Source organism: Hipposideros armiger, unplaced genomic scaffold (genome assembly GCF_001890085.2).
Source record: "Hipposideros armiger isolate ML-2016 unplaced genomic scaffold, ASM189008v1 scaffold_211, whole genome shotgun sequence".
In the NCBI taxonomy this organism is placed as follows: Eukaryota; Metazoa; Chordata; class Mammalia; order Chiroptera; family Hipposideridae; genus Hipposideros; species Hipposideros armiger.
In genome coordinates this window covers 339,788-364,314 of record NW_017731561.1, presented here as the reverse complement: position 1 = coordinate 364,314, position 24,527 = coordinate 339,788, and the positions used below count along the sequence as shown (strand labels likewise).

General features: G+C 39.8%; 1 protein-coding gene and 1 long non-coding RNA gene across 5 annotated transcripts in view; one reads left to right on the top strand and one right to left on the bottom strand.

The window, feature by feature from the left end:
• The window catches only part of LOC109388917 (uncharacterized), a 22,625-nt gene extending 18,312 nt beyond the window's left edge, over positions 1-4,313 (top strand). Inside the window, exons 2-3 of the long non-coding RNA XR_002125291.1 lie at positions 3,939-3,993; positions 4,301-4,313. This is a non-coding gene — a long non-coding RNA (uncharacterized LOC109388917). The remainder of the gene's footprint in view (positions 1-3,938; positions 3,994-4,300) is intronic.
• Positions 1-24,527, bottom strand: part of SGCD (sarcoglycan delta) — a 405,963-nt gene that overhangs the window by 94,231 nt on the left and 287,205 nt on the right. For all 4 annotated transcript variants that reach the window (XM_019654007.1, XM_019654008.1, XM_019654006.1 and 1 more), the window contains one exon: positions 4,920-4,992. In XM_019654007.1, the coding sequence (XP_019509552.1) occupies positions 4,920-4,992 (73 nt within the window). The remainder of the gene's footprint in view (positions 1-4,919; positions 4,993-24,527) is intronic.

Below are 24,527 nucleotides of genomic sequence, written 5' to 3'. Positions count from 1 at the left end.
AAAAATAAAAAGTAACAAAGAAATGCCTTATTTATTTGGGGGCTGTAGATGAGTTTGATATCAGTGAATCTTTCATTCCTGAATTATGTTATTTACTAATTTTTGAAACTTGTAACAATCTTTAGTTTTTAGTGACCATTTTTAAAATTGCCTTCATGCAATTCATGAAAGGACACTATTGTTGTAAGTAAATTACAAACCCACATGTTTGTAAATAACACAGTAACACATTGTTGGGAGCTACAGAAATATTTTGGGCTATTGCCCCTATATTAAATGGCTCTAGAAAACCATGTTTTATGAATTCTGAAGTCTCCTTCTTGGGTTTTATCTGTTCTTTCTTCTTGCAACTAAAATGTCACTTCCTTTGGGCAGCCTTACTTAAACCTCTTAGGTAGATTTTGTCACTCTCTCTGCTTCCTCTGATTTGGTTATACATCTATCCTAGCACTTACCTTATTACATTATTAGGGTTCATTTCTGTCTTATTCTCCTTAACTATAAATCATTTGAGTACTCATTTATCTCTACATTCCGAGTACTTAGCACATGCCTTGACTCCTAATAAATGTCAAAAAATACTTGGTCAACAGGTGCTGATCTGTGATTAAATGAAAAATCAGGTCACTCCCGTCTTGTAATTGTGTGCAGAGTAACAGCACACAGCACATCAGCTGATGAAGAATTCTTTCATAAAGGCCTTTTGGCTTCTTGCCCTGTTGTGGTTCCTTCCAAGCTTTTAGTTATATTTAGAGGAACAGGGTTGGCTCTATACCTATGTACTGTGGTCTATATTACCTTGCTTTTCGGTACATTTGCTGTAGCATATGTCTGAGAAATAGAATTTCACAATCCATTTCCTATTCCTGTAGGATCAGAATCCTACCAGGAAACTTCACGGTAGAAAAGAATCCTTAGGACAAGTAGGCATTCAAAAGGAGCCACTGTTCTAACAGAAAAATACATATGCAGAAGTGAATGGTCTATTTCCTGTCTCAGATCATGCACAGCCTGAGATGAGGGAGTTTTCCATTTATCTTTATACAGGCTCGAGGAAAAAAATGTAGTGAACAAGGGAACATTTAACATATTCACATTGTAAGATCATGAATTTATGACAATCCAGTTTCTATTCAAAGTGAGTTTCTCTTATTTCAATGGAGAGGTATAATAGGTATGGTGCCTGGTATATGTTTAAGTATAGCCTTGAATCCACAGTGACTTGTCATTATTACGGAATAGCCATGCAGGGACAAAGTCAACAAACAGTGCCTGAGATGGATGCAGGGCAGAGACCTTACTGACTCTCATTATTTGTCTGGAGAGAAGCAACTCTCTTTTGTGATTTTCAGCTCAACCCTGGATTATTTACAAACACTGCAAATACAGTAACTATAGTAACTCGGGAAAGAAAAGCAGTAAACCAAAACTGGAGCAGAAAGGAAGCTATCGGCCCTTTAGCTGAGAGCTGAGGTCTTTAGGAAGAAATGCCAGAGGCCTAAAATCTGCTTAACATTAACAAACAAGCAAACAAAAAACCCAAGAAAATGAACAGAAGAAACCTCCAGCAGTCAAGAGAGGGGTTTCAGGAAACAAAAGTTATTTACCCCAACAGAGGTCTCTAAAACAGATGCTATTTTTCTCATGTTGGATTGACTGGGGTAAGTGAGGAATATGGATGGATATCTACGTTTGGTTTATTTTAGAACACAATCTATGTATAAATAAGCCTTGGTCTTTTAACTCAATTTATTTCCCATTTTAATAAGGCCAAGAAAATCTGGGTATAGAACATTATTTAAAGAGATCCTCATTAAAAACATTCCAAGTTAACTAACTGCATTGGGGATTCTAAACATCCATTAATTCACATCTCAACAAATAACATTTCTGTAAAACTCTTTTTATATATATTTTAATATGTAAGGCATTCATGTGATTGCATCCTTTTAAACAAACCTTATGTAAAATAAGATCTTATAGGACTATAATATGAATTTCTTACTTTTGATCAATATATCATAGATATGTAAGATATTAACATTAGAGAATACCAGGTGAAATGTACATAGGAATAATCTTCATGAAATTTGCAATTCTTCTTTAAATATAAAATTATTTAAAAATAAAAAGTAAAATAATATAAAGGGGTTAGCCGTTCGGAGCTAGAAGTGACCCGGCTTTTGACAGATAGCAGGGCTCTGGGATTAGCTCAAGGCAGCACAGTGGGTTGCAGAAGGCCCCTGACTCCCAGCTCAGCACTCTTTCCCTCTGTCCTGCTGCCACTGAGGAGGGGACTGCTTCTGCTGCAGCTGGACAGTTCACTCAGTGCTACCTGCTCGTACAAGCCCAGGGACCTGCCTTAGATGACTCTCTGTTCCAAAGACCAGAAGACACACCATCATGAATGCGCTGGATAGCAAAAACTGATCCGACTGTAAAGCCAGAGGCCAGAAGACTCAGTCACCAAGTTCATTACCTATTTACTCAATATCCAACGTCAATACCAATCTATAGCACACAGTACAAAGTGGCACCATTAAATGACAAATGTGAAGCACTCACAGATGCACTGGTGTAGGCTAATCTATCAAACACATTTCATTATTTTTTCAATTAGTCAGAGATTTTCCCACAAAGCGCTATTAAAAAAAAAAATTCCAGAAGGATGAAGGGGCTAAATTATCGCATTCTAGGCTCCTGATTCTGTTCCGGTTATTCAGGCATCACCATGATTTGAACAGGTGCAAACAAAAGATAAGTTCCCAAATTATATATTAAAATCTTTATAGCTTCCTATAAGAAAAAATTATTTGTAGCCCCTGTGGAATATTCCTATAATTTTAGAATAAACAGTGAAAATTCAGCAACTACCCAAAGTCCTTATTTTGTTGCATTGACTTAGGAGATTTGCTTGTGAATTGTGGAGGTTTAATGTTTTAGAAGTAATTTCCGGAGTTTCCATAGATTGTATACAGAGGACTAGAAGTGGCTGACACTTGTTATATTGTTTTTTTGGTTGGTGTGGTTGGGTTTGTTTTTAACTACAGGAGATTTATTTTTCTGTTTAAAGTGAAGTTAACCTAAATCCTTTACTCTTGTATTTCCCAAGTCTTCCAGGTAATGGAGAGCTCGTTCCATAGAAAAAAGTCTGTGTTATATTTAGAGTTCAGCTTCTTTTAGGTATCACTTATCTTTGGGCTGATCGGTACTAATTACTTTTTAGTTTTGTAAAAAAACAAACAAATAAACAAACCAAAACACCCAAAAAAAACAAAAATGAAAAAAAACCCCAAACCACCGCATTCCTAAGGGAACCCGGCCACCCATCAGCAAGCCTGGAAGAAGTGTGTCCATCACAGACACGAGGATTCACCGCACCTCAGAGAATGAGCTCTCTCGCAGAGTCCTAAAATATGGGCTTCCGTGGGTAGATTTGCTTAGAAGATTCCAGTTTTAGTACCTAATACGAAACATAGGATCTGGTTGACAGATACTCAAGTAACTTCTCACATCTGGAAGCCCCTGATGGAAACAGTTATTCTAGTAAAATGTAAACCTTGCAGTGTGGTGTATAACTTGCCACCACAGCCCACTGTATATGGGAATTCGCTAAGAAAAAGTTCTCACTTCCCATCAATTAGCCTCTTCCTTTGGCCCCATTTATTTCCCTATATTCTTAAAGGCTGGCAGACTTTGCAAAAATGCTATGGGTTTTGTAATGAGGTGATATATTCTCTACTTACTGAGAACATGTTTCTGTTTAAGGAAACACAAGTTTCAACATGGCCGTTGCTGTTCTAGCAAAACACAGATCTTGGGAATGAAGTGTGAAAGGGTGGATGTGATTTGTGTAATACAAATACATTTGCTTACAGTTGATGTCTTTATGAAATAGTTATTCCATGCTACTTATGATGACTTACGATTGGTTTTAGTTACAAGAACTACGAGAAATGAAGAAGGCCAGTATTCACTGAATTCATCATGGCTGTAAGTCTACAGTAAAAATTAAAGTTATATTTGTGATCATCATACCATTTCTGTATTTGTTTCTTTTGGGGGGCTGAGGGTGGTCTCTTGGTGGCAGGAATGGTTTTTTTTTTGTTTGTTTTGTTTTTTTAGCTGAGCCATCCTGCTACCTGTTGGCAGCTCAGTGGCTGCTCAGCTCAGGCCGGGACTCGAACCACTGTTGCTCAGAGCTCAAACTCTTAACCAACTGAGCCACTTGGCCGGCCCAGGAATGGTTTTTAGGCCATATCTCTATCTCTATGTTTATTTTTTTGTTTGTTTTCTATAGTTGGCGGGGGGTAAGGACACAGAATCTCAGAGCACACAAATGGGTATTTGAAGATTAACACCAGTAAATGGAATATACACAGAGGTAGTTCTAGCACCATATCATTCCAGGTAATGGGGAAGTTGTTACCTAGAAAAAAAATCTGTATTGTAGAGTTCAGCTTCTTTTAGACACCACTTTTCTTGAGGTGCAACAGCACTAATTACTGACTAGCTTTCTAACTGGACAGGTTTTTGGTACCACAAAATACAGCAGAAAACAGACACTGTGACAACATAAACCCACAAGCTCACAATTACAAAGCTGACAACCTCTTCCTCCAAACCCTCAATTTTAAGTCCTCAGTGTAAATTTTGTCTTGGTTACAGCTTATTTTCAAGTCCTTTCTAACCTCTCCCAGTTTATATTCACGTGGTGACACTGTTACATTAAGTGTATTCAGAAGAAATCATCAGCCAGTCACACAAAGGAAGAAAAAACAGCCACTAATCAATGCAAACCATAGTCAGAAGCTTACCTTAGGAGCATTTGAGATCTTGCTCCCTGGCATACGTCGTCAGTTCGGCTGAAATAAACTCTTATACAAATTCAAAAAAATAAAACAAACAAAAAACCTTACCTTAGTTCCTTGAAGGGGTCTGCCCTGACATTAGGTGTCTCTATAGATTTAGGGAACACTGTGCCCTCTGCTCCTGTAAACAAAAGAAAAAAGCAAACAGAGGTTGGAGACTGTTGGATGTGTCACCTGGGGGCACAATCAGCTAAATGCAGTGAATACTTGATACAACTCAATACACACATACTCTGCCACTGGCTCTAGGGCTCCATAATAGGAAAGCATTGAATCAACTCATGCAAACAGCCTTTGAAAAAGCAAGAAGCTTCTTTTGAAAGTGTTCTTGCTGAGATCAGAGTGAGGCCATGAGGCAAATTCCATGTTGGCGTAAAAGAAAAAAATGCCCAGAAATGGCACGGTCTGACTCTTGTCTATCATGAACTATAATAGTCACCCATCGGGAAATGCCTGGAAAAACAGCAGCTGAAGCCCTCTTATGGCAGTCAGGGTGCAAATCACATACCGTATTTGCCGGCGTATAAGACGACTCGGCGTATAAGACGACCCCCTAAGATTTCCACTCAAAATACAGAATGTGTTATATGGTCTGCTGTGTGCGATTTTGCGAGTGTGGTAAAATCGCATAACAGCAAAATTGCATAACAGCCGAGCATACACCCAGCAGCGCTGCTGATGCCTGAACGGTATGTGGAATGAAGTGGGCGGGCATCGGGAGGCCACTATGGCACGGGGCAAGCACTATGGGCAGTCTATCTGAAGTGTACCTGGCGTATAAGACGACCCCCCACTTGGAGGCATATTTTTCAGGGCCAAAAAATCGTCTTATACGCCGGCAAATACGGTAAGCAGTGGTAGAAATGGCGATGATAGAAAACGTTGTAAGACGATAAGATATGTGCCTAATTACAGTTTATTCAGCGAATAAAGTTGTACACTATTATCTTGAAAGTTCAACAGAAAACTCGGGCGAGATCACTTGAAGTTCAGCGCTTTCACACTTGGAGTGTTGACATTGATTCCCAGCCCAATCTAGACATTTAGCTGTTGACTTTGCTATAAGCTTTTATCTTTACAACTTGTCAACCCCAGCCCGACCTTTCTAGCCATAAAGATTGTGATTATCTGATTTGTCAGCTCCCAAAGTGTTTTCAAATCATTTAAGCCTCAGTTTATCACAGACAATTGCACTGGATTATTAATTTTTCAATTAAACTTAGCTAGGCTATCTCCTGTCCTTTGAAGGGAAGGTGTTTATTTTTATACATTGGGTGTAGTTCATTGATACTGTAAGGAGGGGTAGAATACTATCTTGCATTCATGTATGAATTTCTAGGATCCTCTTGCATTGTTATAATGTCTGAAAATCCTCCATTAACCACTGCTATGCCAAATTCAGATTTATCATGGCAGATGATGAGTCTAGGAAAATAAATTGGTTTCTTTACTTTTGTAGCAACTATGGAAATATTGAATCTTTCTGATATGAGTAAGAGGCTATTGCAAATCAAATCAGAAAATAATGCCTTGACTTAACACTATATATAGTCATTGAAATAATATCCTGGCAAATAATAACTATTATTCTAAGTGAACATTTTGAGTAACTACTACTTGCCAGGCACCATAATATTGGTTTGTTGGAAAAGTCATGACACATTTTTGCGACGAAAAACATAGAAAAAATACGTTATGACTTTCCCCACAACCCAATATATACTTTGCATATAGCAGCTCATTTATTCCCTGCAATAACACGATAAAATTGACAGTTGCAGTAGACACAGAGACTTTTAGTGTGGGGACACTGATGATCTTTCTTTGCTTGTAAACACTTTCAGTTTTCAAGATCCCAGACCACATCATTTCAAACAAAGCAGAAAGTACCCATAGCCCCATTAAAATACAACTTTTTCATGTAAATGTCTTAAGAATGCCCATTGTTTTATTATGCATATATTGTTTACTTTGCTTTTGTGATTCCAATTTTATTGTATTCTTTATAACAGTAATGGGTAATCTTATGTGTCAACTTGACTGGATCACAGGGTGCCAAGATATTTGGCTAAACATTATTTCTGGTTTCCAGATGAGATTAGCATTGGAAGTGGTGGACCCAGTAGAGGAGGGGGCCCTCACCGATGTGAGTGGCATCATCCTATCTGCTGAGGGACTGAAGAGAAAAAAACAGTGGAAGAAGAAAGAATTCGGCACCTCCTGCCTGACTGCTTGAGCTGGGACATCAGCCTTCTGCTCTCAGAGCTCCTGGTCCTCAGGCCTCAGACGTGCACTGGGATTGACACCAGCGGCTCCCCTGGTTCTCAGGCGTGTGGACTTAGACTTAACTGTGAATCGGCCTATCTAGGTCTCCATCTTACAGACAGCAGAGTGGGACTTCTCAGCTTCTATAATCGAGTGAGCCAATGTCTTATAATAAATCTCTTCCTATACTGGCTCTGTTTCTCTGCAGAGCCCTGACTAATACAATTACTGAATCAGAATGGGTTGGATTACAGATTGTCATGTAGCTTTTGGTACGTGTGTATTCCATTGGGGTTCTCAGAGTATCCAATATCCCTCATCGCCTACATTTCTGTCATCTTTTGAATCATACTAGGCAGTGGCAGTGTGCTGGCTGCCTGGTGGCGGAAACAGGCCTGCAGAGGTCACAGGACAGTGAGTGGCACCCTGGGATGTGGCTCTAGGCTGCCCGACACCCAAGAGCCCGCCCTCAGCCACCTCTTCAATCTGTTATTGAACAACTCCCATCTGTCACCCTTGCCGTTCACAGGGACTTTCCTTTGACATTCTTAGAGATGCTTAGTTCTTAGCCATCTTAACCCCATTTAAAAATATAGATAATTGAAAAGAACAATTATATGTCTCGCGAAAGCAAGGACGGGTATTTCTGTTTATATACTAGTTATCTATACTCTTCAGTCCCAACTCAAATTTCCCCTTCCTCTACCAAGAATTCTATGAAAACTGCAGTAGAAAGGGCATTACCTCTTTAAATCAGCCATAATTGTCTGACTTACTGATCCGGCAATTAGTTCTGCCCATGGACAACACTCATTATTTGAACTATTACTAGAATGCGGTCAAGCTTAATGTTTCACCGATTTCTCCTATCCACTCCTATGATCATTTTATAAGGCCTTTGAAGCCGAAGAATAGGTATTTTGCAACTTTTGACAATGCCAAATATGTGCATACAGTGGAGCATATATTACATTTATCCTGGCCAATTATCCGAAAATGAGGGATGACATTTTCTTACATAACATGAGCCTCAAAAGCCTGGGGAATTTTCTTTATCCTACTCAGGCTTTGTGCTGAGCCTGTTTCTTCATTTGTCAGATCCAACGACAAAACCTCATCTGTGCCTTGACTTCTTACAGCTGGCTGTCCCCGGCAATTAGAAGGGGGGACTCTACTGCAGCTGGTGGCCCTTAGCTCTGCCACCCTTATCAAGCAATTCCGAGGGGAAGAAAAGGTTACAGTGAAGCTACCCAGCACATTCCAGGCGCTCACTGTATGTTTCTGGAAAGAACATAGTCGCCATTGAACAGCTGAACTTGTGTTCCCCATTTTCTCTGATCTGTAAGCACATCTGCTATGCTCCTGACTGGGAGTGTGTCCAGGTTTCGGTCATATTCCCATTGTCCCCATTGTCCAGCACAGTGTGGGCACTCAACAAATATCTGCACAATGACTGCACAACTCATTGGCATGAGCACACACTACCTGGGATTTTTATTTACCTTGCAGACTTTCATCTCATCTCATCTCTTTAACTAGGTCTTATGCTCCGTGTGGCCAAGGGCAAGGTCATATGTGAGGATGTGTCTTTAGGCTCCCAAGGCTTCTACTGGACTTGCTTCCAGTTGTTACTGCCACTTCTATGGCAGCACTGAATAATTGTTATAAAACTCCTTGTGCATTACATTTTTAATAAATGTCCAAAATCTCAATCCAACACATTTTACCTGTTATCTCTAAAATAAAAGAATATGCTAACAAATGAATGCTATGTGGGCTAAATAAAAATATTTCTAAAGTAACATGAGAGCAAAAGACTTGTGGTCTCTTTCTCAGACCAAGGAACCTGCTTGTCCTATAATAGGACTGGAACGGAAAACATGTGGGGCTTATGGTCACATGGCCAGTGACTGCTAGAGCTGAGACTCACACCCAAACACCTGATTAAAGAACCCACTTTTAGTCACTGAGCCCTAGTGCCTCGTTTTTTCAATTCCAGGCCAATGTAGCACTCACTAAATGGCAATCCAGCAAAAACCATAGTGGCTGGGCTCTGACTGGTGGAGGAGGTGGGTGACTGACTGGGTCTGGATTTGAAATGGAAATGAAAGGTGAGATGCTCATGCTCCCTTAGTGCCCACCACCCAGCCACAGGCCCTTTGACTTTGTTTCTGCTGGACTTTGGCCAGAGGGGCCCACATGTCCCTTACATACTGGAGGACAGGTTCATGGATATGACTTCTCAGGGAAAGGTATCGAAATCTCTCATCAGCCAAGTGATCCTGGGCATGAAACCCACTTTCTCTCAAGCTCAATCTCCTTCTCTAAAAAGAAGGGATATTGATAGTACCCTCTTCCCCTAGGGATCTTGAATGAGATTCCTGGCACCTAGCGGTCAGCAGATGATAGTTAACAAAATACTACTACTAGTACCAAAATGTTTACGAACTCTATTGTTTCCTCCTCTTATCTGGGTCGTCTAGTCTATGATTATTTAAAAAAATAAATAAAATTAAAGCACTTACTATGAAGTAGAAACTATTGAAACTTTTCATTTGATCATTAGAATAACTTTGAGGTAGTGACTATTAATATTTGTTTTTATGGATGTTATCTGTGACGAGGCTCAGAGAAGTCAGGAAGTTTCCCTAAGGTCACACAGCAAAGAGGAGGAACCAGGATCTGAACTCTTAATATTTCAGCTCTGGAACAGATGCCCTTGGCCACTACTCCAGACTGTCTCTTTCAGCAGATTACGTCACTCTCTACTTGTTCATCTTTTTATGCGATATAAACAAATACCACTGTTTATATCCTCAAGCGATATTTGGTAAATACCCCATCACAGCCTCTTCTAAAAACAATTCCCATGTACAATGAGATTAATTATTAACACTTTTCAAAAAGACCATTTCTTTCCAAGTGCTATCAGGTTTCTGATGTTCACACCATTTTTCACTTTTCCAGAAGCTGCAGAGTGAACCACCATCTATCAGGATGAATTCCCCATCCCATCCTCTGTCCATTCTTGGAAAATAAATTATTCTTGATTTTATTATTTCAAAAAGGTTTCTATTAAAGCCATACTCACTGATTCCTTGACACAATATAATTTACTGGCAATAAATGTTCATAAACAGTTTGAGTGAAAAATCCATAAAGCCATTTCAGCTTTATTTTAAGTTCCATTTAATGTCCCTCAAAAATGATTTCATCAATGTAGTTCCATTAGCTAGTTCTCTGCCCAATAACTTAATTCCACACAATCAATCAGGAACTTCTAAAGCCTGTGACAGGATCTATCTAAAGTGTTTTGAATCACCATAAAGATCAGCTCAATGGCTTTTTTTCCTACTAGCACAAGTAGGGGGTAAACTCTTTTAAAAAATCCCAAATGTACTTTATCACCATAGTAACAACAAAAAAGCCAGCTTCTCCTCTCTGGAAAGCATACTCAAGTTTGGTCATGCTTTCTCTAAGTATCCTGGATATCAGATCTCCTGAAATCCATTTCTATCTCTGTGATGTTAGGCAAGTCAGACAGCCTCTCTGGCCCTCAATTTCTTCAATTTCCTCGTCTCCTGTAAAATGACTGTTGGGATGAGAAGTATCAGAGACAAATTACTTTCTCCCCAAATCGAACATTTCATAAGGTAACAATCTAATCAAAACAGATGACTGTCTTTAGCTACCTTTATACCCTACTAGGAAAACAGAGCAAGCCTGGAATGTCAAAGGAAATTGCAAAAAAAATTTCCCAGTGTTTAAGGAAGAAACAAATAAAAGCGAACAGATTTTTGTCTACTTCAAACTGTATTTAATCAGTAGAAATGATCACCAGAAAATAAACCTCATAAGACATAAAACGGTAGACAGCAAAAATTATTGCAAATGAAACTAAATAAAAAAAAATTGAACTGAAATTCAATTTTATAAAAAATAGTAAACACTATAGTGCCTAAGCTTGTACATGTTAAAAATAGCCATGAACTGAAAGAAAATACCAAAAGAAATATTTAGATCTGCAGAATTTGATACAGGAAAATTGGACATGAGAGGAATCTTGGACACACACACACAAATTATGATAGAAATTATAATCAGTAAAATTAGAGATAGAAAAATTTATGAGGAATCAAATCTTTGTTGTACATAGAGAAGAACTGATTTTACAGAGAAATAATTTCAAGAAAAACTTTTAAAAAGGTCAGACATGGTTTAACTGTATTGTTTAGAAAATTGATTAAGAAGTTATCTAGCTTACAGGAGTTTGCTCTGGTAAATTCCTTTTTGATACGCAGTCATTAATAGTGGCATAATTATGAATAATGCTTTTGTATTAACGAACATAGACTAAAAATCATCTTCGGGTTTAAACCATGAGGCCAAAATGTTCAACAAGTTTAAAATGCAGAGTTAAAATACCTGATGACCAAGGATTGAAGTCAAAATGTCTTAAATTTTCTAAGTCGTGTTGCTTGCGGAGACATAATCTGAATGACCACCCTTAATAACCACCACATTTTATTTGATAAGAACATATTTTCATACCAACATTAAATACAAAAATAGAGAAAAGATGTCAATCTCAAGAATGGCAATAAGAAAATGGGAGCAGGGATGATATGATTTCCTGAAATATCAGAGAACTGGGAAACCAGAGACCTGGTGTTCAGCGCTGATTTTGCATATTTATGTGATCTTTGGCCATCTGCCTTCTCGTCTCATTTCCCCACTTGTTATACAAAGTGGGGTGGGTGTTAGATAGGCTGTAAGGTCGCCTCCAGCCCTGCTCCCTTGCAGTCCTCCAGACAACCTGGCTGGGTGGACCCAGTGGACCAGGAGAAGTGCATGGTAGGTTCCATAAACCCAACATTAAATTTATTTAACAAATATGTAACCAGCAGGGGGCTCTAGAGGAGAGCCAGAGAGACATGCATTTCCTAACTCAGTAGAGTGTAGGGTACTCCGGTGGTGTATATACACTGACTAGTTTGAATAATGAGTAATTAAGTAATTTTACAAATAAAAATACACAATAGTGAAAAATGATGATTAAGACTTGAAAGGAAAATCAAAGGTGTCTTTGAAAGCATAAAATTTGGGGTTATAACCTGGTCTAGCAGGTAAGTTTCCCTGAGAAAATAAAGTTTTGCTGATACTTCTTAAGTAATTTTGAACGAACTAGGTAAAAGTGGGAAGTAGCAGTAGAAAAGATAATGCAAAGGTGACAGGGTTGGGAAGCTGACGTTAACAAGGATCAGCGTGGCCAGACCACGTTGAGCAGCGGGGAGCAGCAGGCGTGGGAGTGAGGTAGGCTGGCACGGATGATGCCGAGTCTTGTAGGCCACAGCGAAGGTTTTAAGTGGGGATCTGACTTGAGCAAATTTGCACTTTTCAGAGATCAATGGGGCACATGTTATAGTCTGTATGTGTGTGTCCCCCTAAAATCCATATGTTGAAACTCTAGCCTTTGCCAGAACCCAACCCTGTTGGATCCCGACCTCTGACTTTCCAGCCTCCAGGACAGTGAAAAATAAATTTCTGGTTTTTAAGCCACCCAGTGTATGGTATTCTGCTATAGCATCCTGAGCCAACTGAGACCCTGTATCATGGGAAACACATTAGAGGAGTGTGAGGGTAAATGAGGTGAGGTGGGGGAGGATGGAGAAGGCCAATGGGTGTAGGAAACACTTAGAGGAAAACCAATGGGATCTAGTGATGCGCCGGACAAGAGGGGGGCTAAAAGATGGCCTCACAGCCATGGGAAGAGCTGCAACTGATGTCAAAGCCACGTGACTAATACTCAAAGCCGGCTGGGCCCATGGCAACCTTACAGTTCTCCAGTAAAATCCTGCTGTTTTTTGATATTTGCTTTCTAATTGCAATTAAAATTGCCGTTACTTAATAGAAGAACCTGCTCTGAATCCAACTATATTTTTCTTATGAAGGTGCAGGCAATATGACAAATTTAAATTGTCTCCTGTAGTATTTACAGCAGTGAATATATATATATATATATATATATATATATATATATAATTATTTATTTTTTTTAAAAGACTATGAATAATGTAAAATTCCTTGAATAATGAACACTGTCTTCTGTGCAAGATAACGTTCCGGTTACTGCAAAGTTTTAGCTAAACACATGTTCATATAGCTCCCATTGTTTAAAATCTTTCTAAAATACATGCGATATGGTGTTTGCCTGTAAGTCCAGGCCAGAGCACATGGTTACATTTTGATATTTAAATATTATTTAATATCTAGGATCCATTTTCCCACAAACAATCTCTTCTATAGCGTGCTATCCATGGTAGGTAAAGAGAGGGAATTGTGGGAAATCCCGCCAAAGCAGTGGTTTTGCATTTAGTTCGTGAACTTCTGACTTTCTCCGACTAAGTAACATGCAGTGACAAATTCTTTTTAAGGAAGTGAGTTGGGTTATGTTTAATGAAGGATTTCAAATGAAATGAGTAATCAGTGTAGTTGTAGAGTGCTCACACATTCCAGAATTAAGCACTTTAAAGGTAGCCGTCAGCTTCTAAAAACCTTCCCAGATTTCAGCCACAGACACATGCAAGATAAGTCAGTGGAAAAAGTCACTTGAAGTAATTTAATCCCATTGTGTTTCCCTGGCTGCTGGTGGCATTTAATAAACCGCTAATGCAAAACATTTGTAGTCATTACAAGTCGTTTCCAGGATACGTACCAAATATTTTCTTTTTAGGAATTAGGACAGATTCTCCTATCCTAAAAGTACAGATATTTAATTTACTCAACGAATATTTATGGATTTGTGGGGAAAACAGGTTCAGACTGTCCTCTTTATGGGATCATAAGTTAATAAAAGAATTCAAAAAATATATAAAACGTATACCTATTCCAAGTATTATAATATTTGTTGTCAGTAAATAACAATCGCCTACTATGTGCACAGCACAGTGCTAAGGCAATTCAGTGTCAGAAGCTGGTCTCGGCCCTTGTGGAGTTTTATTACAGCTAGATAGACAGGTATTAGAGAACACATTTAAATTGATTCTTAAAAATTATTATAAATCCTGCATTCTCAATGGGGGTGATGAAGCCCCTAAGGGTATAAAAATTGGTTCTTGGCGGGGGCAAAATAAATCTTACTCCATGAATGTATAAAGCACAGATATACATACAGTACCCAAATAGATATACAGTATGTACATCATACTAAAATTTCATTGGAGGGGAGTAATTAAGAAAATCAAGTCTGAAATGATTTCTAGGAAGAGTGATATTAGAAAAAAGGTTGAAAAACGCTGTTGCAAATGCTATGAAGTAGGAAGCTTATGGAGCACTGAGTGGGGGGCTTGCCCTAGCATGAGAGGATCTACAATGGCTTCTCTGGGGAAATGAAACTGAGAGCTGAGAGGGAGGAGTCAGTCAGGCAGAGGCGGCTTAGATGGAGCGAGGTGGAGAGCACACATCAGGAAGGAGGACATGTGGGAAAGCCCTGAGACGAGAGGTGGCACGTTGCCTTTAAGGACTGGTAAGGACGTCAGCGTCGCTGGGACGGGAAGAGCGAGGCTCGCATAAGATGGAATTGGTGAGGCAGCTGTGAGGCAAGATCATGCAGGGGCGTGTAGGCCCTGTTAAAGTTTGATAGCACTTTCTAAAGCTTGATATATATTGTTAGATAGAAGGATTCGGGCCCCTTTATGGTATTGGTAATCTGCTCTACCAACTCTGGACAACCTACATCCAGAATTATTATTACGTAATAAAAAGAAACCCCTAACTTATTTTAGCCACCGTTTGTTGGGTTATCTGTTATTTCCAACCTAATGTAATTCCAGTAGTTACAGGACCTGACTATACTCTACAGAATGCATTACAGGGGTCAGAGGCAAATACATGGAAATCAGTTAGATTGTTTCAGTAGACTCAGGTGTGAATGACGGTGGCCTAAAGAACTTACACCGGAAAAAAAAAAATGGGAAGGGTGAATGTGAGAGCTACTGAGGAGGCAGAGTTCAAAGAACTTAGTGATAAATATAATTTGAGGGGTAAGGAAATAAGAGGATACCCAGGTTTTGGGAGGGGACACAAGTTCAACTTTGGCTATGTTGAATTTAAGATATATGGTGTTCCCAGATTAAGACGTTTATGTAGGCAACTGGATACACAAGTATATTGCTCAAAGTAGAGTTTTAAACCACTGGTACATAGATTTAAGAGTCACTGGGTACAGATAATCACAGATCCCAGAGAATGGGTGATATGATCTGATAAATGGTTACAGTGATGTAAAAAGAGCTAAGGCCAGAATTTTAAGGGACTGCAACGTTTAAAGTTTGGGTGTGGGCGGATGAGCCATCAAAGGAAACTGAAATGGCTAGAGAGGCAGGAAGAAGGCCAGGAATGGGGTAACACAGGAAGTCAAAAGTAAAAAGTATTTCAAGAAGGTAGGAGGCGTTACCTATGTTAACTGGTGCTTAGAGGTAAGAACAGGGTTTAAACTGTCCATGGAACTCAGCCACAGGAAGGTCATTTACATCATAGCAGCCATTCTATGAAGAGCTGGGGGCAGGCTCATGCAGGCAGAGGAGAAAGTGGGAAGTAAAGAAATGGTTATGGAAGAGCTGCCACTTTTTTTACCAAAGAAATATAATAAGACAGCTGAGTAATGAATATTGGATATTAGATATTGAAGCCCCAGCTACGGTTGGTTACCAAACTTTTACAGGGCACCAGTCTGCTCTATGGCAAAGGCTGGGTGGAGGGGCATGTGCTCAGCTGCCTGGATGCAGGCATGCATAATGTCAATACTGGGGTTCATCTAGGCTGGAGATTTTCACAGACACGTATGTTGAAAGGAGACTGTAACAAGTTCAGGGCTGTACAGCAAGATTGTGAAGAGAAATATGATATTTGGCAAGTTACTTAGATTCTTTTGGACTCAGTTTCCAGCTTTGTGCAGTGGGGATAATAGTACTTGTTTCATAAAGTTATTGTGAGGATTAGAGAGAACACACACACACACACACACACACACACACACACACACACACACATCTATAGTGCTATGTGTGCCTGATACATCAAAGTACTCAATAAATGGTAGCTATTATTTATTATAATGGCATAGATGATGTTGATGACAATGATAGAAGATAAGGCCAGAAAGACAAAAGAATATCATTAAATAATCTGAAGTTAACTGTAGAGAAGTAACACGTGTTCCCTTTCAAATACTCTAACAATTTACCTGAACCAGCCACACCACATCAAGGTGCACATTTGAAATACTTGTGTAGCATATGAAACCACAGAGCAATTTAAGATTCACATATAAAAATATTCTGGCAATACATGAAGAGACAAGTAGTTTAATTAAACAAACTCTACTCTAGAAACCAATAGACCAGAACTCATGCTCGGGGTATCATTAAGCTCAAACTGGAAAAAATAAAAGGAATCAACCAAGCAGCAAGCAACCTCATTTCAGTTTCTTACGACTACATTATTTTTGATAGTAAATAAAACCACACACTAAAACAAATAATCTCAACTCATTGGGTGTGTTTTACATTGAAGGAGCACTGGAACAAGGCAGGCACTGAGTTAGGGCAGTGCATGAACAACAGAGCATCAGCAACAAGCTGAGAAGGCTGCTTGGCACAAGCAGCTGAGCTGCACACGGGGATGCGCCTTGGTTCCCAAAGGTGATGCACCCTGTGGGCCATGAATGAGATGGGTGTGGCCCTCCACCCATACTTTCCTCCAGGTCTCTGGGGGACAGGTCGCCAGAATCAGAGAGAAGGAGAACAAGTTAAGGAGAGCACCACTGCTGCCTGCCCTTCCACCTGGGAGGGCGGGTAGGATGGGAGCCCTGAATACACTGCTTCATCAGTCAAGATCTCAGTTCTCAAGTGTCTCTCAGTGTGAGAGCAATCAAGACTCAGAGAGTCAATGGATGCGGGTGAGGCTTAAGAAAACGTGCATCATTTGAAGGGTTTCCTGATCATTGACAAAGAAGTAAAACACTTTGTTCCTGTGACCTAGCAGGCGGGGGGTGATGCCTTTCTATGGAGAAGGAAATTGAAACATTAATTGAGGACCATGGAGAAAAGCTGTCTGAAAAATAATTGGAGCAACTTATAAAGTCATGGATAGGAGGTGAAGATGATGATGGCTTGAAAAACGATTAATTAATCTTAATAAATTAAGATTTATTAATCTTAATAAAAGTGCTGAATGTCTCATAGCATTAAAACCTTTGAATGATTTAATTTCAGAATACAATCTTATTGCAAGAGCAAGCCTCAAAATGGATACACTTTAAAGGCTAATTTTGATTATATGATGTTTTACTTAATCCACTAACTTTATTGCTAGTTTGGCCAGCATGTTACTTATCAACATCCACCCCCTCAACAAAATACTGGTATTATTCATGGGAGCAAAGTCACCAGATAAATATTCACTTTCCCAGACTCCCTGGAAGCGAGGGGTGGCCATGTGACACAATTTTGTCTAATGAGATGTAGGTAGAAGTCTGCTGGGGAGGGACACTGGGCAAGCTTTTATATCTGAATAGGAAGGTACAGATGTGGCTGGTCCCTCTGTTCTTCTTCCTTCCTACCTGAATATCAATATATTATCTAGAATTATAAGAGCTATCTTCTGACCATGAGACAAGCCGAGAGAATTTCAGATATGCTGACCCAGACTCTGCTAAGCCACCAGGAACTGTTTATCATGAGGCTTCTTCTATGGGAGAAAAACAAGTCCCTATGTATTGCTTGTTACTCACCCTGCCTAAGGTCAATATCATTCTACCCAAGACCAAGGAGAGAGAAGCAAACTGAGCCTTTAAGAGGGCCATACTCATATACGGATAGCCAATAAAAATATAAAAAGATACTCAGTGTCATTAGTCCTCAAAAAATGCAAATTAAAACCACAATGAAATATCACCTCATACCTGTCAGAATGGCCATCATCAATAAATCAACAAACAACAAGTGCTGGTGAGGATGTGGAGAAAAGGGAACCCTCATGCACTGTTGGTGGGATTGCAAATTGGTGCAACCACTATGCAAAGCAGTGTGGAAGGTCCTCAAAAAATTAAAAATAGAACTAACTACCTCATGACTCAGCAATTTCACTTCTGGGTATTTATCCAAAGACATCTAAACCACTAATTTGAAAAGATACATGTAACCTATGCACCCCTATATTCATTGCAGCACTATTTATAATATCCAAGATATGGAAGTGATCTAAGTGTCCATCAATAGACAACTGGATAAAGAAGATTTGGTGCATATATACAATGGAATCCTATTTGGCTATAAAGAAAATGAAATCTTACCATTTGCAACAATATGGATGGCCCTAGAGGGTATTATGCTAAGTGAAGTAAGTCGGGCTGAGAAACACAAATACCATATGATCTCACGTATATGTGGAATCTAAGGAACAGAATAAACGAGCAAACAAAACAGAAACAGGCCCATATAGAGAACTGATGGTTGCCAGATGGTAGGGGGGGTGAGGAGCAGGGTGAAAAGGTGAAGGAATTAAGAAGTACAAACTGGTAGTTACAAATAGGCACAGGGGTGTAAAGTACAGCGTAGGGAATATAGTCAATAATATTATAATAACTATATGTGGTGCCAGGTGGGCACTAGACTTAATTGGGAAGATCACTTCGTGAATTATGTGTCTAATTACTGTGCTGTACACCTGAAACTAATATAAAATAATACTGAATGTCAACTGTAATTGAAAAATAAAGAGGGTCGTACGTCATACTCATCACCTACAGCTTTTTTGCCATGCCCTCAATAACCAAAAGTTGAAACTCACTTTTGTTGCACTTTTATACTACACTGAAGTGTCTTTTCATCGAATGCCAAGTAGCGTTAGGTATGCCCACTTCCTTGGCTTTCCTTACGATGTTCTCAGTCAGAAAGGGCTTTTCTTTCCTTTTCAGTTCATCAAATCCTTGAAGGCCCAGCTGGCGTGCCACTTCCACAGGGAAGCCTTTCCCAGTCCCCTTCTCAGTTACCACTGATTGCTTCTTCGTTTGTGTTTCTAGAATGCATAGCGGATTCTTGGATGAGCACTCATTTCATTCTGTCTTGTGAGATGGCTCATTGGGCGTGTTTTGCCTTCGCCGTAATATCAGCGACTTCAAGTCAAGGACCATGTCATGGCATCTTTGTGCTTTTCTAGACAAGTAGCTAGAAATCAACTTAGATGTTCTGAATTCAAGTTCACTGAAGCAGGAAAAGCTGCAGAATGAAAAAGAAGCTTCTGGAGGGGAGAGGTATGAGCTGGCCAGCATCAGCTATACCGTACTGTGATAGCTTTACAATACTTTTTTTTTTTTGTAGGAAACTAAACATTTAAGGCTATAGTTACCTGGCCTTAGTGGGACAGTCCCCTAAGAGCTCTTTTATTTTCTAACAGCTCTCTCTTGTAACCTCTCCAGTTTATTGCAGTCCGTGCCACGTCCCTGAGCCCATGTATGACAGGTTTCTTGTTTGGTTTACAATATAACCCTAAATGAGTTTTTGTCTCCTACAATAGAAAGCCCAACTTTTTAACATGGTATGATCAGGCTTAAGTCACATCTTTAGCTTTTTCTGTTGCCTGATAATTTTTTAATAGTATTGTTTTGTGTTGGTTCCCCACATATATTTGTCTCCCCTTCATTTCAAGCAGATAGTGAGGCTTATTACATGTTCTTGATGTTTGTTTCCATAAAGTGAAATGTACTCTTTTTGGTATGTAGTTTTATGAGTTTTGACAAATAAATAGTCACGTATCTGCCACCATAAACAAACACAGCACAATTTTATTACTCTGAAAATTCCCTTGAGTTGCCTTTTTGTTGCCAATCTCTCCCTCAAGCCCTGGCTCCAGGCTCCCACGTTTCTCAGACCCAGTCTATAGCGTTGCCTTTTCTAGATGTCATATAAATGGAATCATTCAGTACAGAGTTTTGGGTTTTGCTTCTTTCACTTAGCAAAATGCATTTGCATTTCATGATGGAAGGTTTTCAGCAGATCAAAAGTAAAGCTGCCTTAAATCAACAGCTCTCCCTGCTCTTTGTAAAGACCTAATCCTAGTGGAGAGTATGCTGGCTCTCCTCCAAGGGAGGGAAAGAGAAGAACACCTTGGAAGGAAGCCAAGGAGAGAGGTGGATTTGGTCCCTGATGTAGAAACATTGAAAGATCTGAGGTCCTGTGAGGACCAGAGTCATCCTAGGAAAGTGCCAAACTCTCAGAGGGCACAGCTGTGTTGTGCCCAAGGCAAACCCTTGTCACAGGGGCCTACAGCTTTGGCCAAGATTCCCAGGTCCTCTCTATGGCATGGAAGTTGGGAGTCAACATACTTGCAACAATCACACAGGCTGGGCAAATGAAGATGTCAGAGGTGATCCTCATGGGCCGAGGATTAGCAGGCTTGCCCATATTTTCTTGACACCACAGATGCTTCCTTGATTCTAGAGCAACCAGTAATGATAGTGACAGAATTCCCTGCCAGGCTAATGTGGGACCTCAGGGTCAAAAGTCATATTAATAGCTGACATCTATTAAGTGCTTACTATTTGCCAGGTTTTTTCTAAGCACTTTACACGAATTAACTCATTTAATTTGCTCTGTACCTCTACAGGCTACTGGGTGTATGATATTATTATCTCTCAGTTTTTGCATGACAAAACTGAAGCACAGAAAGGTTTCACAGAGATCGAGTGTCGGAGTCAGGATCTGAACTCAGGCAAATCTAGCTGCCAAGCCCATGTTCTTCATCCCTGCTGAAAAAAATCTCCTCTTCCAGAAAAAGACCCGCTGGAGCACTACTGTTTGATTTTGCACATCTTACTCACAGTTGCTTCTCTGCTGAAGGTGGCCTAGTTGGTCTATTTGAATTGCTACCTGTCCACACCTGACCAGTCTGAATGTAGCTTAAGAACCAAAACTAAGCAACACATAGGACAGTGTCAATGGGTGACAGGTACTAACTAGACAATAACAACTAACACTGAGAATCATGCTAAGTGCTTTTTCAGATATAATCCCTGCATTCTCATGACAACCCAATGAGTAGAGAAATATGAGGCTTAGGTAGGTTAAGTAGTACTTTCACTACTGTTACAAAGCTAGCTAGTAATAGAGCTAGGACACAATCCAAACAAACTAGCCCCCAAGCTCACTTTTTTAACCTTCAAACATAAATGTGGGGCTGGTAGTCATGTTGAAGTAGCGACTCAATAAGAAAATGTGGCAGAGCTGAGAAAAAAAGAGGTCACATGGCCCCTGAGTAGCAGAGGGAGCACCTGCATTCTAGAAGCTTCTCTGGTGCAGCTCTCACCATGTTTGACTGAAGTGAGCTTGGCCTCTTGGAAGAGACCACTCAGTAGGCAGTTCTTCAGTGAACGGAAGTGGAGGTCTTCCAGTTCCCTTACTTTGCTGCATTAAACCCAAGCCATGGCAACCGTCACAGTCTTGACTTGCCATTTCCTTTTGCAGTCAACGTTTCATAACAGGCATCAAACCCTGGCTTGGTACTCTCGACTAGGATTGGGGGATATAGTTATGGAGAAAAGACATGGCAAAAAAAAGTTTATCAGCAACCGTGTTCCTCATCATTGTAAATCTTTTGAGACCTAGCAAGAAACAAAGTCTGAAGGAAAAATGTCAAAATAAGATGTCCCTGGGTACTAGACTTATTGGGGCGATCACTTCGTAAGGTAGAGAAATGTCTAATCACTATGTTGTACACCTGAAGCTAATATAATATTGTATTTCAACTGTAATTGAAAAATAAAGCAATTATTAAAAAAAGAGATGTCACATCTGCATATGACGCAAAAGGAAGAAAGTTGAACAGTTTCGATGTCTTTGTCTATTGAACATTTTCTCACTCTCCTTTGAGGCAATTATTTGCTTTGGGAGGACCTACTGGGGCTCATTATCACATGTCCCTACCCCGCACCCACAAACATACAGCAGGTAATGTGACCCAGGGTGGCAATTAGAAAATCCAATTCCCCAGAAATTGCTCTAGGAGCACGTGACCCCAGAATGGCCAATCAGTTCTTTTCCAGGATTGCTATGGCTTCCTGAACTAGGGTGTTCCTGTCACTCCTTCTGAGATAATGTCCACTAAGGAGCTGCCTGAAGGAAACCTGTGCAGGAAGAGAGATGCTGAAAAAACCAGAGTTTCCCATACCTGGAATTTTCAGTTATATGAGCGAGCAAGTACCCATCTTTCTTCTTAAAAAAACAAACAAACAAACAAACAAACAAAAAACCCAAAAACTTTCCTTAAGCCTGATTAATTTTGCTTTCTGTCACCTATGATTGGAAGCACTCTGCATAATGAGTTATTTTCTTCTTGGACCAGAGGAGTCTATGTCATGACTACATGTCCCTAACACTCCACATCACCAAAGCGAGGAGAACTGTTCTCTAGAGCCCAGAAACTAGTCTGTCTTTTGAGAAAGATTATTATTCCTGTACGATGCCACTGAAAACACCTGCTCAATACAAAATGGAGATCCACAGGGCAACAGCCAGTCAATTTTCACCACCAGACAAGAGCTGTGAAAGTGAGTATGCTCAAAAGTTTCCTTCTGGTCTGAATATGTGCAAGACACTTGGAGGGCATTTAGCTTCTCTCTCTGTCTCTGTTTAACAAGCCAGGGCCAAGCACATTTTGTGAGCATTTTATAGCTTTTTCCCTCTATTCCTATACCCAGTGCCAATGTCACACAGGAAGAAAAAAAAATGGTGTCTATGAGATCTGAATTATTCAGTGCCAAAGAGTATGTTTTTAGATACTGAACTTACTATCTTTTAAAGAAATAATAAGGCAAGTGTCAAAACCCAAATCTCTGCCGAGCTTTATAGCTCAATTTGGGTATTTGCTAAGTGTACTGTGTGCTGTTTTGTCAATCCTGGTGACAGTTAATCAATACCAATTTGATGCTAGTTGATTCTTCCCTTTGCCTAAACAGGATTAAGGTATACTATCTATGAATATATTTTAGCCCAGGCTATAAATCCATATGCTTTAATATAAATGCATTAGCATCTCTTTTAAAATGGAATATACTGTGTATACAAGGAAATAAAGATGAATTACCAAGTTGTCCTAAAAAATGCATTTCTAATCCATTATGAAAATGTTTCAGCTTTTAAGGCAGTAGTAAGTAGATCAGGCATTTCCCATTATTTAAAATTTGTTCTACATCCCAGTCTCTGGGAGGGCCTATTAAATTAACACTCAGATGATCTTCTGGACATAATGCCCTTCCTGGGTGGGGCAGGTAGATTTTTCATTTACATTTTCCTTTTTGTTAGTTTGTTTATATCCTCATCTCTCCCTTCAGTGAATATTTAGTTAGGGCCTGTCGTGGGTTAGGCAATGTCCTAGGTACCAGTGATATCATGGTGAATAATAGTGTATCTATAGACCCCACAATTTGCCCTAATATTTTCCAGTTTGTCCACAGACACCTAGGCCAGTACACACCTAGCAAGCCATTCTATGCTGGACCATTTCAGCCTGTTCATACGCACCAGAGCTGGGACGTTAAGCAACAATGACTTAATCTTTGAATATTCCTTTCTAGTTTATGGGGATTTTCACCTTTTAGTTCTCATAAACACCTGTATTAAGGGAGCAAGGGAGATAAGCATAAGTGAATCATCTAAGGCTGAACGTCTAACAAGCCCAGGACTCTGCCATACTACTCTACCTGATGGGCGAGGATAGCATTGTTGTAAAGCTTCCATGAGAGAACACAGGTAAAGCACTCAGAACAGTACCTGGCACACAATAAGAGTGCAATAAATGTTAACTGTGATGATGACAGTTTTGTTTGAAAACAGACATAGTTCATTGTCAATCTTTCTGTCCATCTGTGTGTTGGTCCATTCATTGGTCCATCGATTTCCCATCCATCCATCACTTCTTGTTTGTCGGGCACTACAAAAGATGCTAAAGATTCCACATTGAACAAGCCCATGCTTTCGCACTTCTCACCCTCTAAGGAAAGATTTCCAGACTTTGGAGTTTGTATTTGATATCAGATTTCACAGACTGAATGATGAAAAAGTTACAGAACCGGAACTGAGCCCAGGGCCTGGCAAACCACAACTCATGTGCCAAATCTACCCCACTACCTTGTTTCGTAAATAAAGTTTCACTAGAACACAGTCATACAAATTTGATTACGTATTGTGTGTGGCTGCTTTCCCACTACAATGGCGGAGTGGAGAAGCTGTGTGAGATTTTGGGGTCTGCAGACCTAAAATACTTACTCTCTGGCCCATTTCTGGAAAAACAGTCCTGGATGTGATTATTACATCTTGGCATTCTCTTCGTTGCTCT